This window comes from Aquarana catesbeiana, linkage group LG03 (genome assembly GCF_042186555.1).
Source record: "Aquarana catesbeiana isolate 2022-GZ linkage group LG03, ASM4218655v1, whole genome shotgun sequence".
In the NCBI taxonomy this organism is placed as follows: domain Eukaryota; kingdom Metazoa; phylum Chordata; class Amphibia; order Anura; family Ranidae; genus Aquarana; species Aquarana catesbeiana.
The window spans coordinates 53,212,066-53,231,051 of NC_133326.1; the positions used below are offsets into that span (position 1 = coordinate 53,212,066).

The 18,986-nt window shown below is 41.9% G+C and overlaps 1 protein-coding gene across 1 annotated transcript in view; it reads left to right on the forward strand.

Moving 5' to 3' along the window:
• The window catches only part of STRC (stereocilin), a 74,285-nt gene that overhangs the window by 12,541 nt on the left and 42,758 nt on the right, over nt 1-18,986 (forward strand). Inside the window, exons 6-10 of the mRNA XM_073623524.1 lie at nt 4,026-4,192; nt 4,712-4,898; nt 10,601-10,710; nt 13,563-13,695; nt 14,550-14,732. Coding sequence (XP_073479625.1) covers nt 4,026-4,192; nt 4,712-4,898; nt 10,601-10,710; nt 13,563-13,695; nt 14,550-14,732 — 780 coding nt within the window. The remainder of the gene's footprint in view (nt 1-4,025; nt 4,193-4,711; nt 4,899-10,600; nt 10,711-13,562; nt 13,696-14,549; nt 14,733-18,986) is intronic.

An 18,986-nucleotide genomic window follows, 5' to 3' on the forward strand; every position in this document is an offset into this window, starting at 1 on the left:
AGTGAGTACACCCCTCACATTTTTGTAAATATTTTATAATATCTTTTCATGTGACAACACTGAAGAAATGACACTTTGCTACAATGTAAAGTAATGAGTGTACAGCTTGTATAACAGTGTAAATTTGCTGTCCCCTCAAAATAACTCAACACACAGCCATTAATGTCTAAACCGCTGGCAAAAAAAGTGAGTACACCAAATTGGGCCCAATTAGCCATTTTCCCTTCCCGGTGTCATGTGACTCGTTAGTGTTACAAGGTCTCAGGTGTGAATGGGGAGCAGGTGTGTTAAATTTGGTGTTATCGCTGAAAAAAAGAATTGTTGATCTACATAAAGATGGCCTAGGCTATAAGAAGGATGTCAAGACCCTGAAACTGAGCTGCAGCACAGTGGCCAAGACCATACAGCGGTTTAACAGGACAGGTTCCACTCAGAACAGGCCTCGCCATGATCAACCATAGAATTTCATGTGCTCAGTGCTCAGGAGTGCATGTGCTCAGTGTCATATGCAGAGGTTGTCTTTGGAAAATAAATGTATGAGTGGCTGCAGCATTGCTGCAGAGGTTGAAGACGTGGGGGGTCAGCCTGTCAGTGCTCAGACCATACACTGCACACTGCATCAAATTGGTCTGCATGGCTGTCCTCCCGGAAGGAAGCCTCTTCTAAAGATGATGCACAAGAAAGCCCACAAACAGTTTGCTGAAGACAAGCAGACTAAGGACATGGATTACTGGAACCATGTCCTGTGGTCTGTTGAGACCAAGATCAACTTATTTGGTTCAGATGGTGTCAAGCGTGTGTGGCGGCAACCAGGTAAGGAGTACAAAGACAAGTGTGTCTTGCCTACAGTCAAGCAGAGGTGGGAGTGTCATGGTCTGGGGCTGCATGAGTGCTGCCGGCACTGGGGAGCTACAGTTCATTGAGGGAACCATGAATGCCAACATGTACTGTGACATACTGAAGCAGAGCATGATCCCCTTCTTTTGGAGACTGGGCAGCAGGGCAGTATTCCAACATGATAACGACCCCAAACACACCTCCAAGACAACCACTACCTTGCTAAAGAAGCTGAGGGTAAAGGTGATTGACTGGCCAAGCATATCTCCAGACCTAAACCCTATTGAGCATCTATGGGGCATCCTCAAATAGAAGGTGGAGGAGCACAAGGTCTCTAACATCCACCAGCTCCGTGATGTCATCATGGAGGAGTGGAAGAGGACTCCAGTGGCAACCTGTGAAGCTCTGGTGAACTCCATGCCCAAGAGGGTTAAGGCAGTGCTGGAAAATAATGGTGAACACACAAAATATTGACACTTTGGGCCCAATTTGGACATTTTCACTTAGGGGTGTACTCACTTTTGTTGCCAGCGGTTTAGACATTAATGGCTGTGTGTTGAGTTATTTTGAGGGGACAGAAAATTTACACTGTTATACAAGCTATAAACTCATGCAAAGTGTCATTTCTTCAGTGTTGTCACATAAAAAGATATAATAAACTATTTACAAAAATGTGAGGGGTGTACTCACCTTTGTGAGATACTGTATATGCGGCCTCACTGAAGTGGGTCCTCTTCTATGAGGCCACATATGCATACTTGTGTTTGTGCAGAAAGTGTGCCTCGCACTGCGTTCCCAGCACAGAGGCGTGGTTCTTATCAAGATGTTCCCGGTGTTCTGACGAGAACTGTCCTCCTATCAGAGAGTGTCCGCCCCGGACTGCGCAGGCGCAGCGCCTGCGCAGTACGGAGGAGAAGGAGATGCCGAAAGTGTCCGAAGTTGATCAGCTGACCATCAGCTGTACACGGCGCTTGGGAACCTATTAGTGATGGCTGTGTAAGAGGGCCCCTCGCGGGCTCGCTTCGCTCGCCACGCTTCGCTCGCCACGCTTCGGGCACGGCCTCTCTGCACTCGGCATCTATTTATTCTTACTCTATGTCCACTTGGATAGTAGGGAATGATCCTGGACATAGGGTAAGAATAAAAGCGCAGGCGCCGTGTACAGCTGACGATCAGCTGTTGAACTTTGGAGACTTTCGGCTCTCGTTTGTCCTCTGTACTGCGCCTGCGCAGTACAGGGCGGACACTATCGGATGGGGGACAGTTTTCGACAAGACACCGGGTCTCCAACTAATGATCGGAACTGGGACTCTCGGTTCCTGACCACCTGATTGCTGTGATAGCCTCTGATTGGCTATCGCAGTGATCAGTCACTGTGCAGCCTGCCCCTGTGTTTTCTTTCTTGCTTTTAATGAGGAGAAAGATACATTGTATCTTTCACTCCTTGCCAGGGGAAAAATATGTAAATGAGTGTGTAACAAAACAAAGAAAGAAAACAATAGCGAGATCATGTTTTTTTTTTTTTTTCCTGCCTCTAAACTTCCCTGCATGTCCATGCACACATAGGCTTTTAACAATGTTCAGAGGCAGGAGCTTTAAGAGGCAGGAAAAAAAAGCACTGCTAGTGCATCCAGAAGCAGGATCATTTTGACAGAAAAAAATGTTTGACGCTTGCAAACGCGCGTTAATGCGTTCAAAAGCGCGTTAACGCATTAGAATGCGTTTTTTTTTTTTGACCAATGAAAGGAATTCATTCCCAAGCGCCTGGTAGCTGTAAACACACCTAAATGTGTTACACACTTTTACAAGTGTCAGACGCTTTATATTTTTTGCCAAGATGTTGCTGCCAGAATGAAAGGCTTTTTAGGAGAGTTTGCAAAACATCCAGGCCTCAGGGTCCAGGTAAGAGTCAGGTTCAAAGGTCAGGATCAGTATGTCTCTTCTCCAGAAGTTTAACATTAAATTGTTTAGAAAAGATAGAAAAAAATGAATCAACTCAAAATGAAACTTTATATTAAAGCCTATATTAATGTCATGTACCCAATAACTTAAAGTACATGAACCATAGACATCAGCTTTACTTTACAGTATATCTCTTAAAGCGGGGTTCCACCCAAATTTTGAACATTATCTCTATGCATTCTCTTCCTTGCCTAGATGCTGACATGCTGTGTAAAAAAATTTAAATTGCCGTAATTACCTTTTTTTTCTAATCTTCTTAGCACTTCCTGGTTTTCCTCCCGTGGGAGTAGGCGTGTTTCTAGCCTCTCCCAGACCTCCCACAGTCCCCTGGGAGCTAGTCTCAGGCTTCCCAGCATGCATTGTGCAACAGCATCATCACAACATCTCGGTGAATGCTGGGAGCACAGCATTCACCGCATCCAGGAAATACATGCTTGTGGGCTTCAAATGCCCACAATGAAGATGGAAACCGCCTTCAGTGAATTTTATAAGTTATTCTTTACAACGAAATCGGACACAGGTAGACTTATTACATAGAACATGTGAGTAGATAATCATAAGAAGAAAAGTTTGTGAATGATCTCCAAAAAAAAAAAACGATAGATAGGTGGACCCCCGCTTTAAGCTTATCTTCTTTCAGCTGCTGGTTTGTAAATACATTTTGGCGCAACCTTCTTGTATTGTGCTGTAGTGATGGTCATCTTCATCTAGCGCCCGACATTTTTTACTTATTTCAATATTATCCCACGCACGGGAAACCTCCAGAAACCTGTGAGGGGGCCCCAAGGTTTTGACTGCTTAAAGGCCTCCACAGAGTTTAATCTGGAACCTAAAAGTCCCCTTTTTTTTTGGCGGACAGTAGTCCAGAAAGTTGGTCTATATACAGTATATGCATGGGATGCCGTTCAAGGACCTCACATCAGTTTTGCTTCCACTTTTTCTGGATCAAGATATCTAGGAATTTGAACTGGCTGAGCTTGATTCATTTATGTCTTTCTTTTGTCTCCATAACATGTTAAGTGACAGTCCTATTGCCGATGTATAAAGATGTTATTTCAAACTTGGGGTACTACTGCTTATTATTGGTTGATCCATTACAGTTAAGTTAGAACAAATTATGTGTATACACCACTGCTATCTGTGAAATAACAATGTATTATATTTTTAAAATGTATTATATATGTTTTGTTTTTTACTATACTGACATACATATTTTCTTTCTCCAGGTGTCACAACCAGATGAAAAAGGATTAGAAACTCTGACATCAATGGTTATCCAAAAGTTTCCCCGCTTGACACCCCAAATATTTGTGGATCTTTCTCAGTTTATACCATTTATGTCTATATCTGACATTGTCAGCTTTCCGCTCAACCTACTGGCCAATCAGAGCGTGTAAGTCAGGCTGTCAAGCAAGCAGATTAATCAAAACATTTTGTTTACATATATAAATACTTCTTCATTACCTTGATAATTATTAGATGTTTTAAAAAATATATAATTTTTTAAAAATTATATTTGTTGCATTGTAGTGTTGTAGCAATCTGTATTTACTAATATAAAGGCTTGTATTGTATATGGTAAGCAGCACTGGTATGAGATCAATACAGGAAAGGAAATCACTTGATTCCCCCATTCCTCCCGCAGAGCCATTGTGTTCTCCCAGAGGAATAGGGGGGTTCCCACCGGGAGAACACATTGATTATTGCTAGCGGCTATAACCTATAACAGCTGATAGCAATAATCACATTTAAAATTCAATGGGCTGGTAGTACCCACATTGATCGATCGGTCAATTTTACATTCAGACTGCCCATACATGTCTCAAATCACGGTCAGTTTATATATATATGTGTGTGTGTACATACAGCTCAGTACAAATATAATTTGCTGAAAATAATTAATTTGTTCTAGATTAGAAGCAATCAGGATCCATAGTCCAGATATGAAAAGTGCTCAGAAGCGTGCATTTGTGAAACGTCTCCTACAGGCTAAAACAATTGGTGATATCCCATCGTGGACCCCACAATTTCTCACATCCATCCAACCACTGCTACCCTACATGCCGTTCTGTCATTTCATCCAGCTGAGCGCTGATCAGGTCAGTATGTCATGTTTACCAGACTAGTAGTATGGCATTTAGTTCTTCATATATCATGCATGCACTGTGTACAATGGTGCCAGACTTGCTTCTGATGATCACGGTTATCTAAAGTAGACTTTTTCCAATGCTGGTGCCTTTAAGATTCTCCTATATGTTTTCTAAGAGTGTCCATATAATAACTAGTTACTGCCCAGTTAAAGTAAATCGCCAATATTGAAAAAAAAGAAACTCCTTTAAAATGGAATAATTTTATATTCTTAGGTTAAAGGGTAACTAAACTGTATCTGAGCACAACAAACATTAAACGCTACTTAATTCATTTTAATATTCAAAGCAAACTCACCCATCCATCCATGTCTCCATGCTTTATTTTGTTGAGAAATAACTTTGAAAAATACTATACTAGCATTTACTAGCATAATACTAGCATTTGACCAAAAGATGCTAGTAGCCAGAGCAGCGCAGTACGGAGAGGATCCGACATACCTGAGCATGAAGAAGAGTACCAGTACTGAGGTGAGCTCCATCCATTGGTCTTCCTGGCGGTCTATGGAGAGATTAGAGTATTGATATCCATAACTGTGCATTGATCAGCATACCTCTGGCGGAGTGGTTCTATCTGCTTGTGATGATCGCTGTTTCTATCATTTGACCATCCACTGTGCAAATCCCTTTGATTTAGGGTAAGAGTCAGTACTATTGGGTGTTGGTGGATGCCTTTTCTATCCAGCGTACCAGTATTCATCTCAAGAAGTGTTTTGGCTCTTTATGAACTTTAAATGACTTATTGGACTTTTATTTAATAAGCGCTGCACCTCTTCATTCATTTTCAGTTTTGCAGAAACACACTACAGTCCATTTAACATGGTTTCCTATAGTTCTCATCTATGCATTTTATGGAAAGCCTTTTTTCTGGTTTTTGGTTCCATAGACTTCAATGGATCCAAAGTGTGTTTTGAAAAATGCAAAATGCACCTGCAATATGCAAATTGCAACCTGCATAGGTGTGAATCAGGCCTAAAGAAAACAAATGCCCATGAAGACTCCTGGGATGTATGGTCACCATTTTGGCCTAGGCAGAGGGCTAAATTGAAAGACACCCCAAAAATCTAAGTGAAAAAAAGATGCAGTAGACTAATCCATTTTTCTGAAATTTCCTTGCAGCAACTCAAAATGGTATTCAGTAGTTTGTATGGCCCCATGTGCTTGTATGCATGCCTGACAATGTTGGGGCATGCTTCTAATGAGACGACGGATGGTGCCCTGGGGTATTTCCTCCCAGATCTGGACCAGGGCTTTACTAAGCTCCTGAACAGACTGACACTCTGGCACTCCAAATGGTGTTATGTCCTTAGTATAAAAAAAATGGGTAATGGCAATTCCTGATAGTTCAATACTAGTAACCAATGTTTGTGAGAAAAGGGGGCAGCCATCCTCAGAGAGTGTCCAGTACCTTTGTGAACAAGTCAAAAGCAAAGGGAGGGTAAGGCGCCAACTGGAAGTATAACAAAGAGTTCAGCATAAAAAGTGCAAAAAATGAACACTTACAAAGTCCAAACAGGGAGGATGGCCATCAAGATATGATCAGTCCTGGAGTGATCCGCTGCCGCTCTGGGGGCTCCGCTGCCGGTCCCCCGGAGATGCACACACAGCTGGTGGCAAGATCCACATCCCCAACAGCTGGGGGATTGGCAGTGGAGCCTGCAGATCGGCATCGGATCACTCCAGGACTGATCATATCTTGATGGGCATCCTCCCCTGTTTGGACCTAATAAGTGTTCATTTTTTGCACTTTTTATGATGAACTCCTTGTTATACTTCCAGTTGGTGCCTCCCCCTCCCTTTGCTTTAAACCGGTCATGCTGAACGATGTTACAGGCAGCATAACATTCCCTATGGCTTCTCCATACCCTTTCACATCTATCACATGTGCAAAGGGTGAACCTTCTCTCATCTGTGAAAAGCATAGGGCGCCAGTGGCAGACCTGCCAATTCTGGTGTTCAGTGGCAAATGACAATCGAGCTCCATGGTGCCGGCCAGTGAGCACAGGGCCCACTAGAGGACGTCGGCCCTCAGGCCACCCTCATGAAGTTTCTGATTGTTTGGTCAGAGACATTTACACCAGTGGCATGATGGAGGTAATTCTGTGCTCATCCTGTTCCTCCTTGCACAAAGGAGTGGATATCAGTCCTGCTGATGGGTTAAGGACCTTCTATGGCACTGCTCCTAGGGGAACTGCCTGTCTCCCGGAATCTCCTCCACGCTCTTGAGACTGTGCTGGGAGACACAGCAAACCTTCTGGCAATGGCATGTAATGATGTGCCATTCTGAAGGAGTTGGACTGCCTGTGCAACCTCTATAGGGTCCAGGTATCGCCTCATGCTACCAGTGAACTAGCCAAATGCAAAACTAGTGAAAAACAGTCAGAAAAGATGAGTAGGGGAAAATAAATGTCAGTGTCCTCCACCTGTTAAACCATTCTTGTTTTGGAGGTTGTCTCATTGTTGCCCATCTAGTGCACCTGTTGTTAATCAGTTTCAGCTGCTTTGGTGTTAATGAAATTAACAACCCCCTCTGCTACTTAACTGACCAGATCAATGTCCCAGGAGTTTAATTGACTTGATGCTATACTCTGATTAAAAAGTGTTGTGTATATATACCTGTATATATGTGTATATATACAGTATCTCACAAAAGTGAGTACACCCCTCACATTTTTGTAAATATTTTATTATATCTTTTCACAACACTGAAGAAATGACACTTTGCTACAATGTAAATTAGTGAGTGTACAGCTTGTATAACAGTGTAAATTTGTTGTCCCCTCAAAATAACTCAACATACAGCCATTAATGTCTAAACCACTGGCAACAAAAGTGAGTACACCCCTAAGTGAAAATGTCCAAGTTGGGCCCAAAGTGTCAATATTTTGTGTTGCCACCATTATTTTCTATCACTGCCTTACTCTCTTGGGCATGGAGTTCACCAGAGCTTCACAGGTTGCCCCTGGAGTCCTCTTCCACTCCTCTATGATGACATCACTGAGCTGGTGGATGTTAAAGACCTTGCGCTCCTCCACCTTCCATTTGAGGATGCCCCACAGATGCTCAATAGGGTTTAGGTCTGGAGACATGCTTGGCCAGTCCATTACCTTTACCCTCAGCTTCTTTAGCAAGGCAGTGGTCGTCTTGGAGGTGTATTTGGGGTCATTATCATGTTGGAATACTTCAGTATGTCACAGTACATGTTGGCATTCATGGTTCCCTCAATGAACTGTAGCTCCCCAGTGCCGACAGCACTCATGCAGCCCCAGACCATGACACTCCCACCACCGTGCTTGACTGTAGGCAAGACACACTTGTCTTTGTAGTTCTCACCTGGATGCTGCCACACACGCTTGACACCATCTGAACCAAATAAGTTTATCTTGGTCTCATCAGACCACAGGACATGTTTCCAGTAATCCATGTCCTTAGTCTGCTTGTCTTCAGCAAACTGTTTGTGGGCTTTCTTTTGCATCATCTTTAGAAGAGGGTTCCTTCTGGGATGACAGCCATGTAGACCAATTTGATGCAGCGTGCGGCGTATGGTCTGAACACTGACAGGCTGACCCCCCCACCCCTTCAACCTCTGCAGCAATGCTGGCAGCACTCATATGTCTATTTCCCAAAGACAACCTCTGGATATGACGCTGAGCATGTGCACTCAACTTTGTTGGTTGATCATGGCAAGGCCTGTCCTGTTAACCTCCCTGGCGGTATGATTATTTTGGATTTTAGGTGTTGAAAGCGGTACCATTATTTTGCATGGAAATTTGGCGTTTTATATTGTAGGTCTGTAAATCTTAACAATAACACACTTAAATCTGTCCAAACCAGAGTCTAGTAGATATCCCGGGTATGATAAAGTTTGAAACACAAAAACATAAATTATAATATAATAAATAAAAATAAATAATTAAAAAAAAAAAAAAAAAATAGTAATAAAATAAATTTCCCCATAATTCACTATCGCTCAATTCTGCAAGTGTTCTAATTTACTATCGCTGTTTTCTAGCTGGTCTAAAGCCACTTTTGACATAAAGGGACACTTTTTGGTTGCTATGGACAATCTCCAGTTTCCAGGCAGAAAGAACAGTATATATCATATAAAACTGCATGCAGGGCATGGGCCAAAGCACTGGGGACAAAAGGGATGTGAAATCATTTCATACAGTACTGTAATCTGTAAGATTACAGTACTGTATGTGTTATGATTTTAACTTTTTTTTTAATTTGCCGCCAGGCTCCGCCCCCGTGCGTCGCGCCGCTCGCAGGGAACGGAGCCTGGCACAGAGAGGCTTCGGAGGAGGACGGAGCCCTCGGACGCAGCGGGTGACATCGCAGGATCCCGGGGACAAGGTAAGTAACGCCGCCCCAGGATCCTGCAATGCGATCCCGAGTGTGGCTCGGGGTTACCGCTAATGGTACTGAATTTTAACCCCGAGCCACACTCGGGAAAACCGCCAGGGGGGCTACACCACTGTATGGTCTTGGCCACCGTGCTGCAGTTCTGTTTCAGGGTCTTGGCGATCTTCTTATAGCCTAGACCATCTTTATGTAGAGCAACATTTCTTTTTTTCAGATCCTCAGAGAGTTCTTTGCCATGAGGTGCCATGTTGAACTTCCAGTGACCAGTATGAAAGAGTGAGAGCGATAACACCAAATTTAACACACCTGCTGCCTATTCACACCGGAAACCTTGTAAAACTAACGAGTCACATGACACCGGGGAGGGAAAATGACTAATTGGGCCCAATTTGGACATTTTCACTTAGGGGTGTACTCACTTTTGTTGCCAGCGGTTTAGACATTAATGGCTTTCTTCAGTGTTGTCACATGAAAAGATATAATAAAATACTTACAAAAACGTGAGGGGTGTACTCACTTTTGTGAGATACTGTATATGTGTGTGTGTGTATATATATATATATATATATGTGTGTCTGTAGCACTTCTGTCTTGTCTCTACGGATCACGCCATGGAGTTTGCATGTTCTTTCTGCCCTTGTGTGGGTTTCCTTCCACGCTCCAAAGACATTCTTGTAGGGTAATTGGCCTCTGTCTAAACTGACCCTATTAAGTGTGTAAGTAAGCTTGTATATTAGGGACCTTCGATTGTAAGCTCCTTGAGGGCAGGGACTGATGTGAATGCACAATATATGTAAAGCACTACATAAATTGTTGATGCTACATAAATACCTGTAATAAAGGGGTAAGGAGTTATCCATTATTATATATTGTTGCTGGCAGCAAATTGTAGTTTCATTTTTCTAAACATTTGGCCTAGAAGTGGTAGATACCTTATTGTTCAATACATTAAATAGCAAACTGCAGAAACGCATAGCAACCAATCACAATTCACTTACAGTATCTTATTTAGAGCAAATCTTATTCGTTGCTGTCAGTTACACCAGTCTGTATCTTGTCTAATGCCCCTGATTTATTTAATATGCCTGAATGTCCTACAAGAAGAATCGGCAAGCTGCTCCCTGAATTTAATCTGACTGCACTTTTAATGTCATAGTGATCATTACAGTAGATTTGTGTAATGTATTATACATAAGATTACTGTGTTAGGGAAGTGTACAAGCTCAGGATAAAAGGGACGCTAGTGAGGTACTGACAGTCATACTAATCACTTGTTTTGTGCCCAACAGATTAAATTGCTGGCAGATGGCTGGAAAGATGTGAACCTGGGTATGATGCATGGACGTTTTGTGGCACAGAGCCTGATGAACCAGAGCCAAGACGTAGACAAAATAAAGAGGTATATAATGCTATTCAACAATGAATTTACCGCTCTGGGATTGCATTACCTGCTACCAGCAAGTGCAATAGTTGTACAGGGTCACTAGAAGGCAAATGACATATCTTATTGGCCGAATAGATTAAAATTGTAAGACGTCAATACAAATAAATGGCTCGGGACTCATTTTTTGAACACATTTGTGTTTGTTTTCTATCTATGTATCTTTATAATGTAACTGTTGTTTTATTATTTTGTTGTATTCTTTTAAATTCATTTTAAATGTTTTACAACATTTGAGAAGTATGATCTTGCGTTGAATCTTTTTTTTCATAGATAGCGCGAGCCATAAGCATGCTTTAGTCCCAACGTCTCAGTGTCGCCTGCATTAAATGTGTATTTATACTTTGTGAAATATGTCAGAATCTGTGTTGAGCTGACCATACACTAAGTGAAACTTGGCCGGCTCAGCACAGACCGCCTGGATTTTGATTAGTGTGTGACCATCCTTACTCGAGAGAGGTCAGTCATTTGATCGACTTCTGTCAAAGGCATATGCTGGTAGATTGTCGTTGATCAGTGGCTGCAGTCACTGATCAGTGTGTTCTAACAGCATGGGTCCCGTTGTCAGAATATAGAGTACAAGGGATAGAATTCTAGTTATGTTGTTTTTATTGCTCTCTGTGGCCCCGTTAAACTAGCCATACACTATGTGAATTTTGGCCAGTTCCTGTTAAACCATCTGAAATTTGCTCAGTGAGTGGCCCAGTCGGCTGAATTCCACCCAAAAACAAAGGATCATTTTCTCCTGAACACTGGTAGGACCCATTCAAATGCAGTCGCTGTTTGGGTATTTTGACAGAAGGCTGGGCCAGCTGTCAAAGTATGATAGCTGCAACAAGCAATTTATCCATCCGTGTTGTATAAGATTAAAGCTTTTGTAAAGGTTCAGCTTTTTTTAAATAAACATGTCATACTTACCTGCTCTGTGTAATGGTTTTGCACAGAGCAGCCCCGATCCTCCTCTTCCCATGTACCCCCAGGGTTGCCAACTGCCAGTAAATTTACTGACAGTTTGTAAACATCTATGGTTTTTTTACAACTGCCAGTAAATATAAGGGGCTGGTCATTTCATGCTTTGTTGACTTTTTAAGTGTAAATCAAGCAAATTACTTTGTTCTAAGTATTGTCAGTGTTTCCATATCATGTTTATACTGTTCAAATATTCACTGTGTTAGTTTTAAATAGGAGTTCTGTAATTTCTCAGGTTGCCAGTAAAAAAGTGTGCTCCGCCAGTACATTTTCCATGTTTTGCCAGTAAAAAATGCTGCAGAAGGTTGGCAACCCTGTTTTCCCTCGCCTGCACTCCCGGCCCCTCCCCTGCTAAGTGGCCCCATGGCAAGCTGCTTGCTCTAGGGACACTCATACGGGCTCACTCCCAAGCCGCCTCTGTATGTCTATGAGATACACAGAGCGCGGCTTGGCCCCCATTCCCCACAACGGCTCCCACTGCTGTATCTCAGCCAGTGAGGAGGCAGAGACCTGGGAGAGCTTCTGATGTTGTGCACATCGCCGGATCGGGATCAGGCTCAAGTGAGTATTGGGGGACTGAGGAGCTGCACATTGAAGGTTTTTTACTTTCATACATAGAATGCATGAAGATAAAAAAACATTCAGTCTTTATAACCACTTTAATGCAGGAATTGGATAGATTTTTTTGTTTAATCCACAAGCTGAACAAAAAAAACTTTCAGTCTATGGACAGCATAATCAAGATTCACTTTCGATATTTGTCCTGGTAACCATTGTCATCTGCTCTAATACTGATGAAAAATCATACATTTTGAATTGTCACTGGAACAGACATAAATGGGACATTTTACAATAGCAATATTTGTTTCAGTGAGAACTGTCTAAGCGTAAACTTACCTTGTTTGTAGAGATATCCTCTGACTTCCTGTCTCCAAGGCAGTGAAAGCATTCCCAGCTCAATTCAAAACTAAACAAAATTTGGGATTTGTAATTGTTGAGTAGCTAAAACAAGATTAATAGGATCCCGAATAGGGTGAGAAATGCTAAAGGCTCATTCACACCAGGTACAGAGGGATTGCTCTGGGAAGCTGTTTCAGCACAGTCCCCCTGCAAGACCAGGCAAAATGCTGGTCTTCTTCCAGGCCAGTTCGCACCACTGCATTGTGGTGCAATACAATCTACCACCTTGCTTCACGCTGTAGCCAATAGAACCTAATGAAATGTTACTCTGTGACATTTTAATAAAATTCTTAAAAAAAAAAAAGGAAAAAGTGTGATGCGCAAGATCAGTGCATCAGTGCGGCTGTGAATGGACCCTTAGCATTTCAATTTGTGAAAGCAATCTGAAATTTTTGAAAACTGTTTCCATTCAGGTACTGTTCATCCACTAGCCATTTTTACATCATCTAGTCCTGCATTGTAGCAGTCATAAACATACTTGGAAACTGTGGGTTTGATTTACCAAAACTGGAGCGTGCAAAATCTGGTGCAGCTCTACATAGAAACCAATCAGCTTCCATGTTTTTTTGTCACTGCTTAATTGAACAAGCTGAAGTTAGAAGCTATATAACCCAAAAAATGACAGTGCTATCCTTCATGCATATGATTACACCAAAATATACCATGTAGAATCAAAACCTTTTACAGTAAGAATGAAATAGAACACAATATCTAAAAAAGGATCCAAGCTGATTGGCTACCATGCACAGCTGCACCAGAATATGCACTCTCCATTTTAATAAATCAACCCCACTGTGTCTGGTTATTATTGTCAGCTTCTGATATCTTGATTTCTTTATTTGTCTGTTTTGTTTTTTTTCTTTACACTGACATGTACAAAGGCTTGCGGGCTTCATTTGCTATTTGACATATGAGGACCTGCAAAACCTTCAGCCTTTCCACTACCCATTAGGAGTGTTGGAGAAGAAGCTACTTGAATGCATTTCACACAAGACTTTGTCCCACCGTGGGCGAGTATGTTTTTCTCTTTAGTTCTATATTTCTTTAGCTTGCTATTTAGTTCCACAATTTGTTTTATTATTATATACAGTATGATTTATATATTGCCAACAGTTTGAACAGCTCTCCACAACTTATGGGCAGACAGTACAATTACAATATAATTTAATGTGGTAGGGATCAGCGGGCCCTGCTAATTAGAGCTTACAATCTAGGAGGGAGGGTCAAGAGATAAAAAACGTAATAAGTGTGGGGGATAAGCTGATGGAGAAAATAAAAGTACAGTTGTTAGGTGGGGGCAGGATAGGCCTCTCTGAAGAGAGGGGGTTTTCAGGGATCGTCTAAAAGTGGACAGAGTAAGAGATAGCTGGACAGATTGGGGTAGGGAGTTCCAGAGGATGGGAAAGGCTCAGGAGAAGTCCTGGAGGCGAAAATGGGAGGAGGTGACAAGGTACATAGAGAGCAGGAGGTCTTAGGGGAACGAAGAGAACGATTTGGTTGGTATTTTGAGACTAGGTTAGTGATGTAGCTGGGGGCCAAGTTGTGGGTGGCTTTGTAAGTTGTTAGAGCTTAGTATTTTGAATTTAATTTGTTGGGTGAGTGGAAGCCAGTGACAAAGAGGGGTAGCAGACACTGAGCAGTTGGTAGGGTGAATGAATCTGGAGGCAGCATTCAATTTTTGCTTTAAAATTATGAAAAAAATTTGAGAAGCTAAAATATAGTCATAGTTTGCTAAAATGTCCTAATACACTTGTCATATGTGTAATAACTCATTTTGTCATTGCACTGGGTCCATATTTGATGCACCTTGTTATAGCATAGTTTCAGCTCCATGTGCAGTTTTTTAAAAGTTCATGTTTATATTTCAGCTGGCTTATTCATTAGTGGATGTGTTGAGAAAAGTCAATGTACATTCCTTGGACTTTAATGAGCTCTTCACTTGGAGAAGTCTGCTTTCCGAACTAGGAGTGTCATTTTTCCAGACACTTCCACACAGTCATGTGATTAATCTTCTGACAATGATACAAGCCTCTGACCTTTCACTTGCTCAGGTAAAGTCACTTCCTTAGGAATCTAAACAGGAGATAGCTTATGTATATTGACAAGTTTAGGATTAGATAGTGGTTCCCGCCAAGCTGGCCAAGGGCATCACCCCTGCTTCTTCTTAAGGTACGCATATACCCGTCTTTAGGAGAAATTTTGTGTCCCCCATGCTCCAGACATGGGGCCCACCTTTCTCACAGTAGTCATGTTTTCTTGGTCCGAGGTCCACCTTCTTGAATAAAGAATGTCCACACAAGATGCCTTTTAAGCAATTTACTGACTAACAAACTACAGCTTCTCAACTTCACTTTTTACCATTCACAGTGCAGAACACATCAGTGCCATCAACTTCAACTCATAAAGTCAAGCTATCTTCCCAAATGCTCTTTCATGAGTTCTCCAGCAGTGGGTCCTCACATGGAGTCTGTCTCTGGGCCTAGGCGCAGATGGTCTACTACTCCCCAAGCTATAGACCTGCATGCTATAAGTAAAGGATAGCCAGCTTCCATCCACCTTCTGCCCAGGGCCCCACCCACACCAGGTTATAAAGGTCACAGTACTCCACACACTAGCATCACCCAGGGAGTGGTCTTCCTAAAAGGGTACTAACACCTGCTTCCATGTAGGTCCCTGCTTATAGCTGAAGTTTAATATTTTTATATATTATATAATTTTTATATATTTATATAATTTTTTTTATATGATATATATACAGTATCTCACAAAAGTGTGTACACCCCTCACATTTTTGTAAATATTTTATTATATCTTTTCATGTGACAACACTGAAGAAATGACACTTTGCTACAATGTAAAGTAGTGAGTGAAGTGAGTACACCCCTAAGTGAAAATTTCCAAATTGGGCCCAATTAGCCATTTTCCCTCCCCTGTGTCATGTGACTTGTTAGTGTTACAAGGTCTCAGGTGTGAATGGGGAGCAGGTGTGTTAAATTTGGTGTTATCGCTCTCACTCTCTCATACTGGTCACTGGAAGTTTAACATGGCACCTCATGGCGAAAAACTCTCTGAGGTTCTGAAAAAAAAATTGTTGCTCTACATAAAGATGGCCTAGGCTATAAGAAGATTGCCAAGACACTGAAACTGAGCTGCAGCATGGTGGCCAAGACCATGCAGCAGTTTAATAGGACAGGTTCCACTCAGAACAGGCCTCACCATGGTCGACCAAAGAAGTTGAGTGCATGTGCTCAGCATCATATCCAGAGGTTGTCTTTGTGAAATAGACATATGAGTGCTGCCAGCATTGCTGCAGAGGTTGAAGGGGTGGGGGTCAGCCTGTCAGTGCTAAGACCATTTGGTCTGCAAGGCTGTCATGGGAGAAGGAAGCCTCTTATAAAGATGATGCACAAGAAAGCCTGCAAACAGTTTGCTGAAGACAAGCAGACTAAGGACATGGATTACTGGAACCATGTCCTGTGGTCTGATGAGACCAAGATAAACTTATTTTGTTCAGATGGTGTCAAACGTGTGTGGCGGCAACCAGATGAGGAGTACAAAGACAAGTGTGTCTTGCCTACAGTCAACCATGGTGGTGGGGGTGTCATGGTCTGGGGCTGCATGATTGCTGCTGGCACTGGGGAGCTACAGTTCATTGAGGGGACCATGAATGCTAACATGTACTGTGACATACTAAAGCAGAGCATGAGCCCCTCCCTTCGGAGATGGGAGGGGATAACGACCTCCAAGACGACTACTGCCTTGCTAAAGAAGCTAAGGGTAAAGGTGATGGACTGGCCAAGGATGTCTCCAGACCTAAACCTTATTGAGCATCTGTGGGTCATCCTCAAACGGAAGGTGGAGGAGCTCAAGGTCTCTAACATCCACCAGCTCTGTGATGTCATCATAGAGGAGTGGAAGAGGTCTCCAGTGGCAACCTGTGACGCTCTGGTGAACTCCATGCCCAAGGGGGTTAAGGCAGTCCTGGAAAATAATGGTGGCAACACAAAATATTGACACTTTGGGGCCAACTTGGGCATTTTTACTTAGTGGTATACTCACTTTTGTTGCCAGCGGTTTAGACATTAATGGCTGTGTATTGAGTTATTTTGAGGGGAAAGCAAATTTACACTGTTATTTAAACTGTACCACTCACTACTTTACATTGTACCTGTATTCCTTGAAACTTCACCACATTCTCTAAAGTTTGGGGCAAGGTCACTTGCAAAGTGCACTTTCTATTGCAAAATAAACAGCCTATTTGCCCTTAGTAAATCAACCCCAGTGACTGAAACGTAAAATATGTCAAAATGTTTATTAACCTTTTGGTTAAGCTGTTTTTATATATTGTAATAACTGTTTTTTTTTCCAGGGGTTTTTACTTTTCAGTCATATCACCCCCAAATCTAATGTAAGTATATGCAACACTACTACTTTTTTTTTATTGCATATATGCACTTTTTATGATCAGATACTTTTTGCATGCCATATGTGCTAGCTTCTAGGGATGAGGTGAAATAGTCTGAATGTTCAGCTTTTTACTGAGTAGACTCAACTGGTGTCTGAAAAACCGCTAGAGAGATATACTGTGGAGTATACAGTAAGGCCACCAACATGCCTCTTTCTTAGATTTCTATGCACTCATATAGTGGATTTTCCAATTAATATATTAAATAATTGGCAATACATACACTTATGGTAATCTATTGACAGTAATATAAACCATTGTTGCAGATGTATACTGCTGTTTGCTTTAATGTCTGCAGTTTAGCTTTATAGTTAGCTTTTAGACCTAAGGTTAAAGTTTATGATGTTTTTGCATGTAAAGTGAGGGTTAAAGGGGAACTAAACTCTCTCAATCAACATTAACTTTTTTAATCATTATTCTGCTAGCAATGGTAAATAGATAGGAATGTATAATATATTTGCAGTACCTTAAAAAAGTATTCATACCCCCTGAAACTTTCCACATTTTGTCATGTTGCAACCAAAAATGTAAATGTATTTTATCTGGATTTAATGTGATAGACCAACACAAAGTTGCACATAAATGTGAAGTGAAAGGAAAATGATAAATGGTTTTCAATTTTTTTTTTTACAAATAAATATGTGAAAAGTGTGGCGTGCATTTGTATTCAGCCCCCTTTACTCTGATACCTCTAACTAGAATCTAGTGGAACCAATTGCCTTCAGAAGGCACCCCGTATAAATACAGCTATTCTGTGACACCCTCAAAGGTTTGTTAGAGAACCTTAGTGAACAAACAGCATCGTGAAGGCCAAGGAACACATCAGACAGGTCAGGAATAAAATTGTGGAGAAGTTTAAAACAGGGTTAAGTTATAATACCCAAGCTTAGAACATCTCACGGAGCACTGTTCAATCCATCATCGAAAATGGAAAGCGTATGGCACAACTTCAAACCTACAAAGACATGGCCGTCCACCTAAACTGACAGGCTGGACAAGGAGAACATTTTATTTAGAGAAGCAACCAAAAGGCCCATGGTAACTCTAGACGAGCTGCAGAGATCCACAGCTCAGGTGAGGGAATCTGTCCACAGGACAACTATTAGTCGTGCATTCCACAAATCTGGCCTTAATGGAAGAGTGGCAAGAAGAAAGCCATTGCAGAAAGAAAGCCAAGTTCCGTTTGGAGTTTGCGAGAAACCATGTGAGGGACACAACAAACATGTGGAAGAAGGTGCTCTGGTCAGATGAGACCAAAATTGAACTTTTTGGCCTAAAAGCAAAACACTATGTGTGGCAGTAAACTAACACTGCACATCACACTGAACACACCATCCCCATCGCGAAACACGGTGGTGGCAGCATCATGTTGTGGGGATGCTTTTTTTCAGCAGGGACAGGGAAGCTGGTCAGAGTTGATGGGAAGATGGATGGAGCCAAATACAGGGCAATCTTAGAAGAAAACCTGTAAAGCCTTGTACACATGGTTCGATTGTTGTACGACCAAGCGCTTGATTTTCGTCTGGATTTTGTCTAGCATACTAACTATCCGCAAATTGTCGTTTGACAAGCACAAACGTAGTGACGTACTATGAGAGTAAAAAGAGGAAGTTCATTTCTCAAGCGCTACCCTTTGGACCCCTTCTGCTAATTTCGTGTTAGTAGAAGTTTGGTGAGCGTTGATTCGCGATTTTCAGATCGTACAAAACAAATGCCTTTTAAAATACGTTTGGCATAACTACATGCAAAGCAGCTTCATTATTATCCCATTAAAGAAGATCAGAATGTGCGCTGCATTTCGACATTTCATCAATTGCCGCGTCACGGATGTTAATTCTAA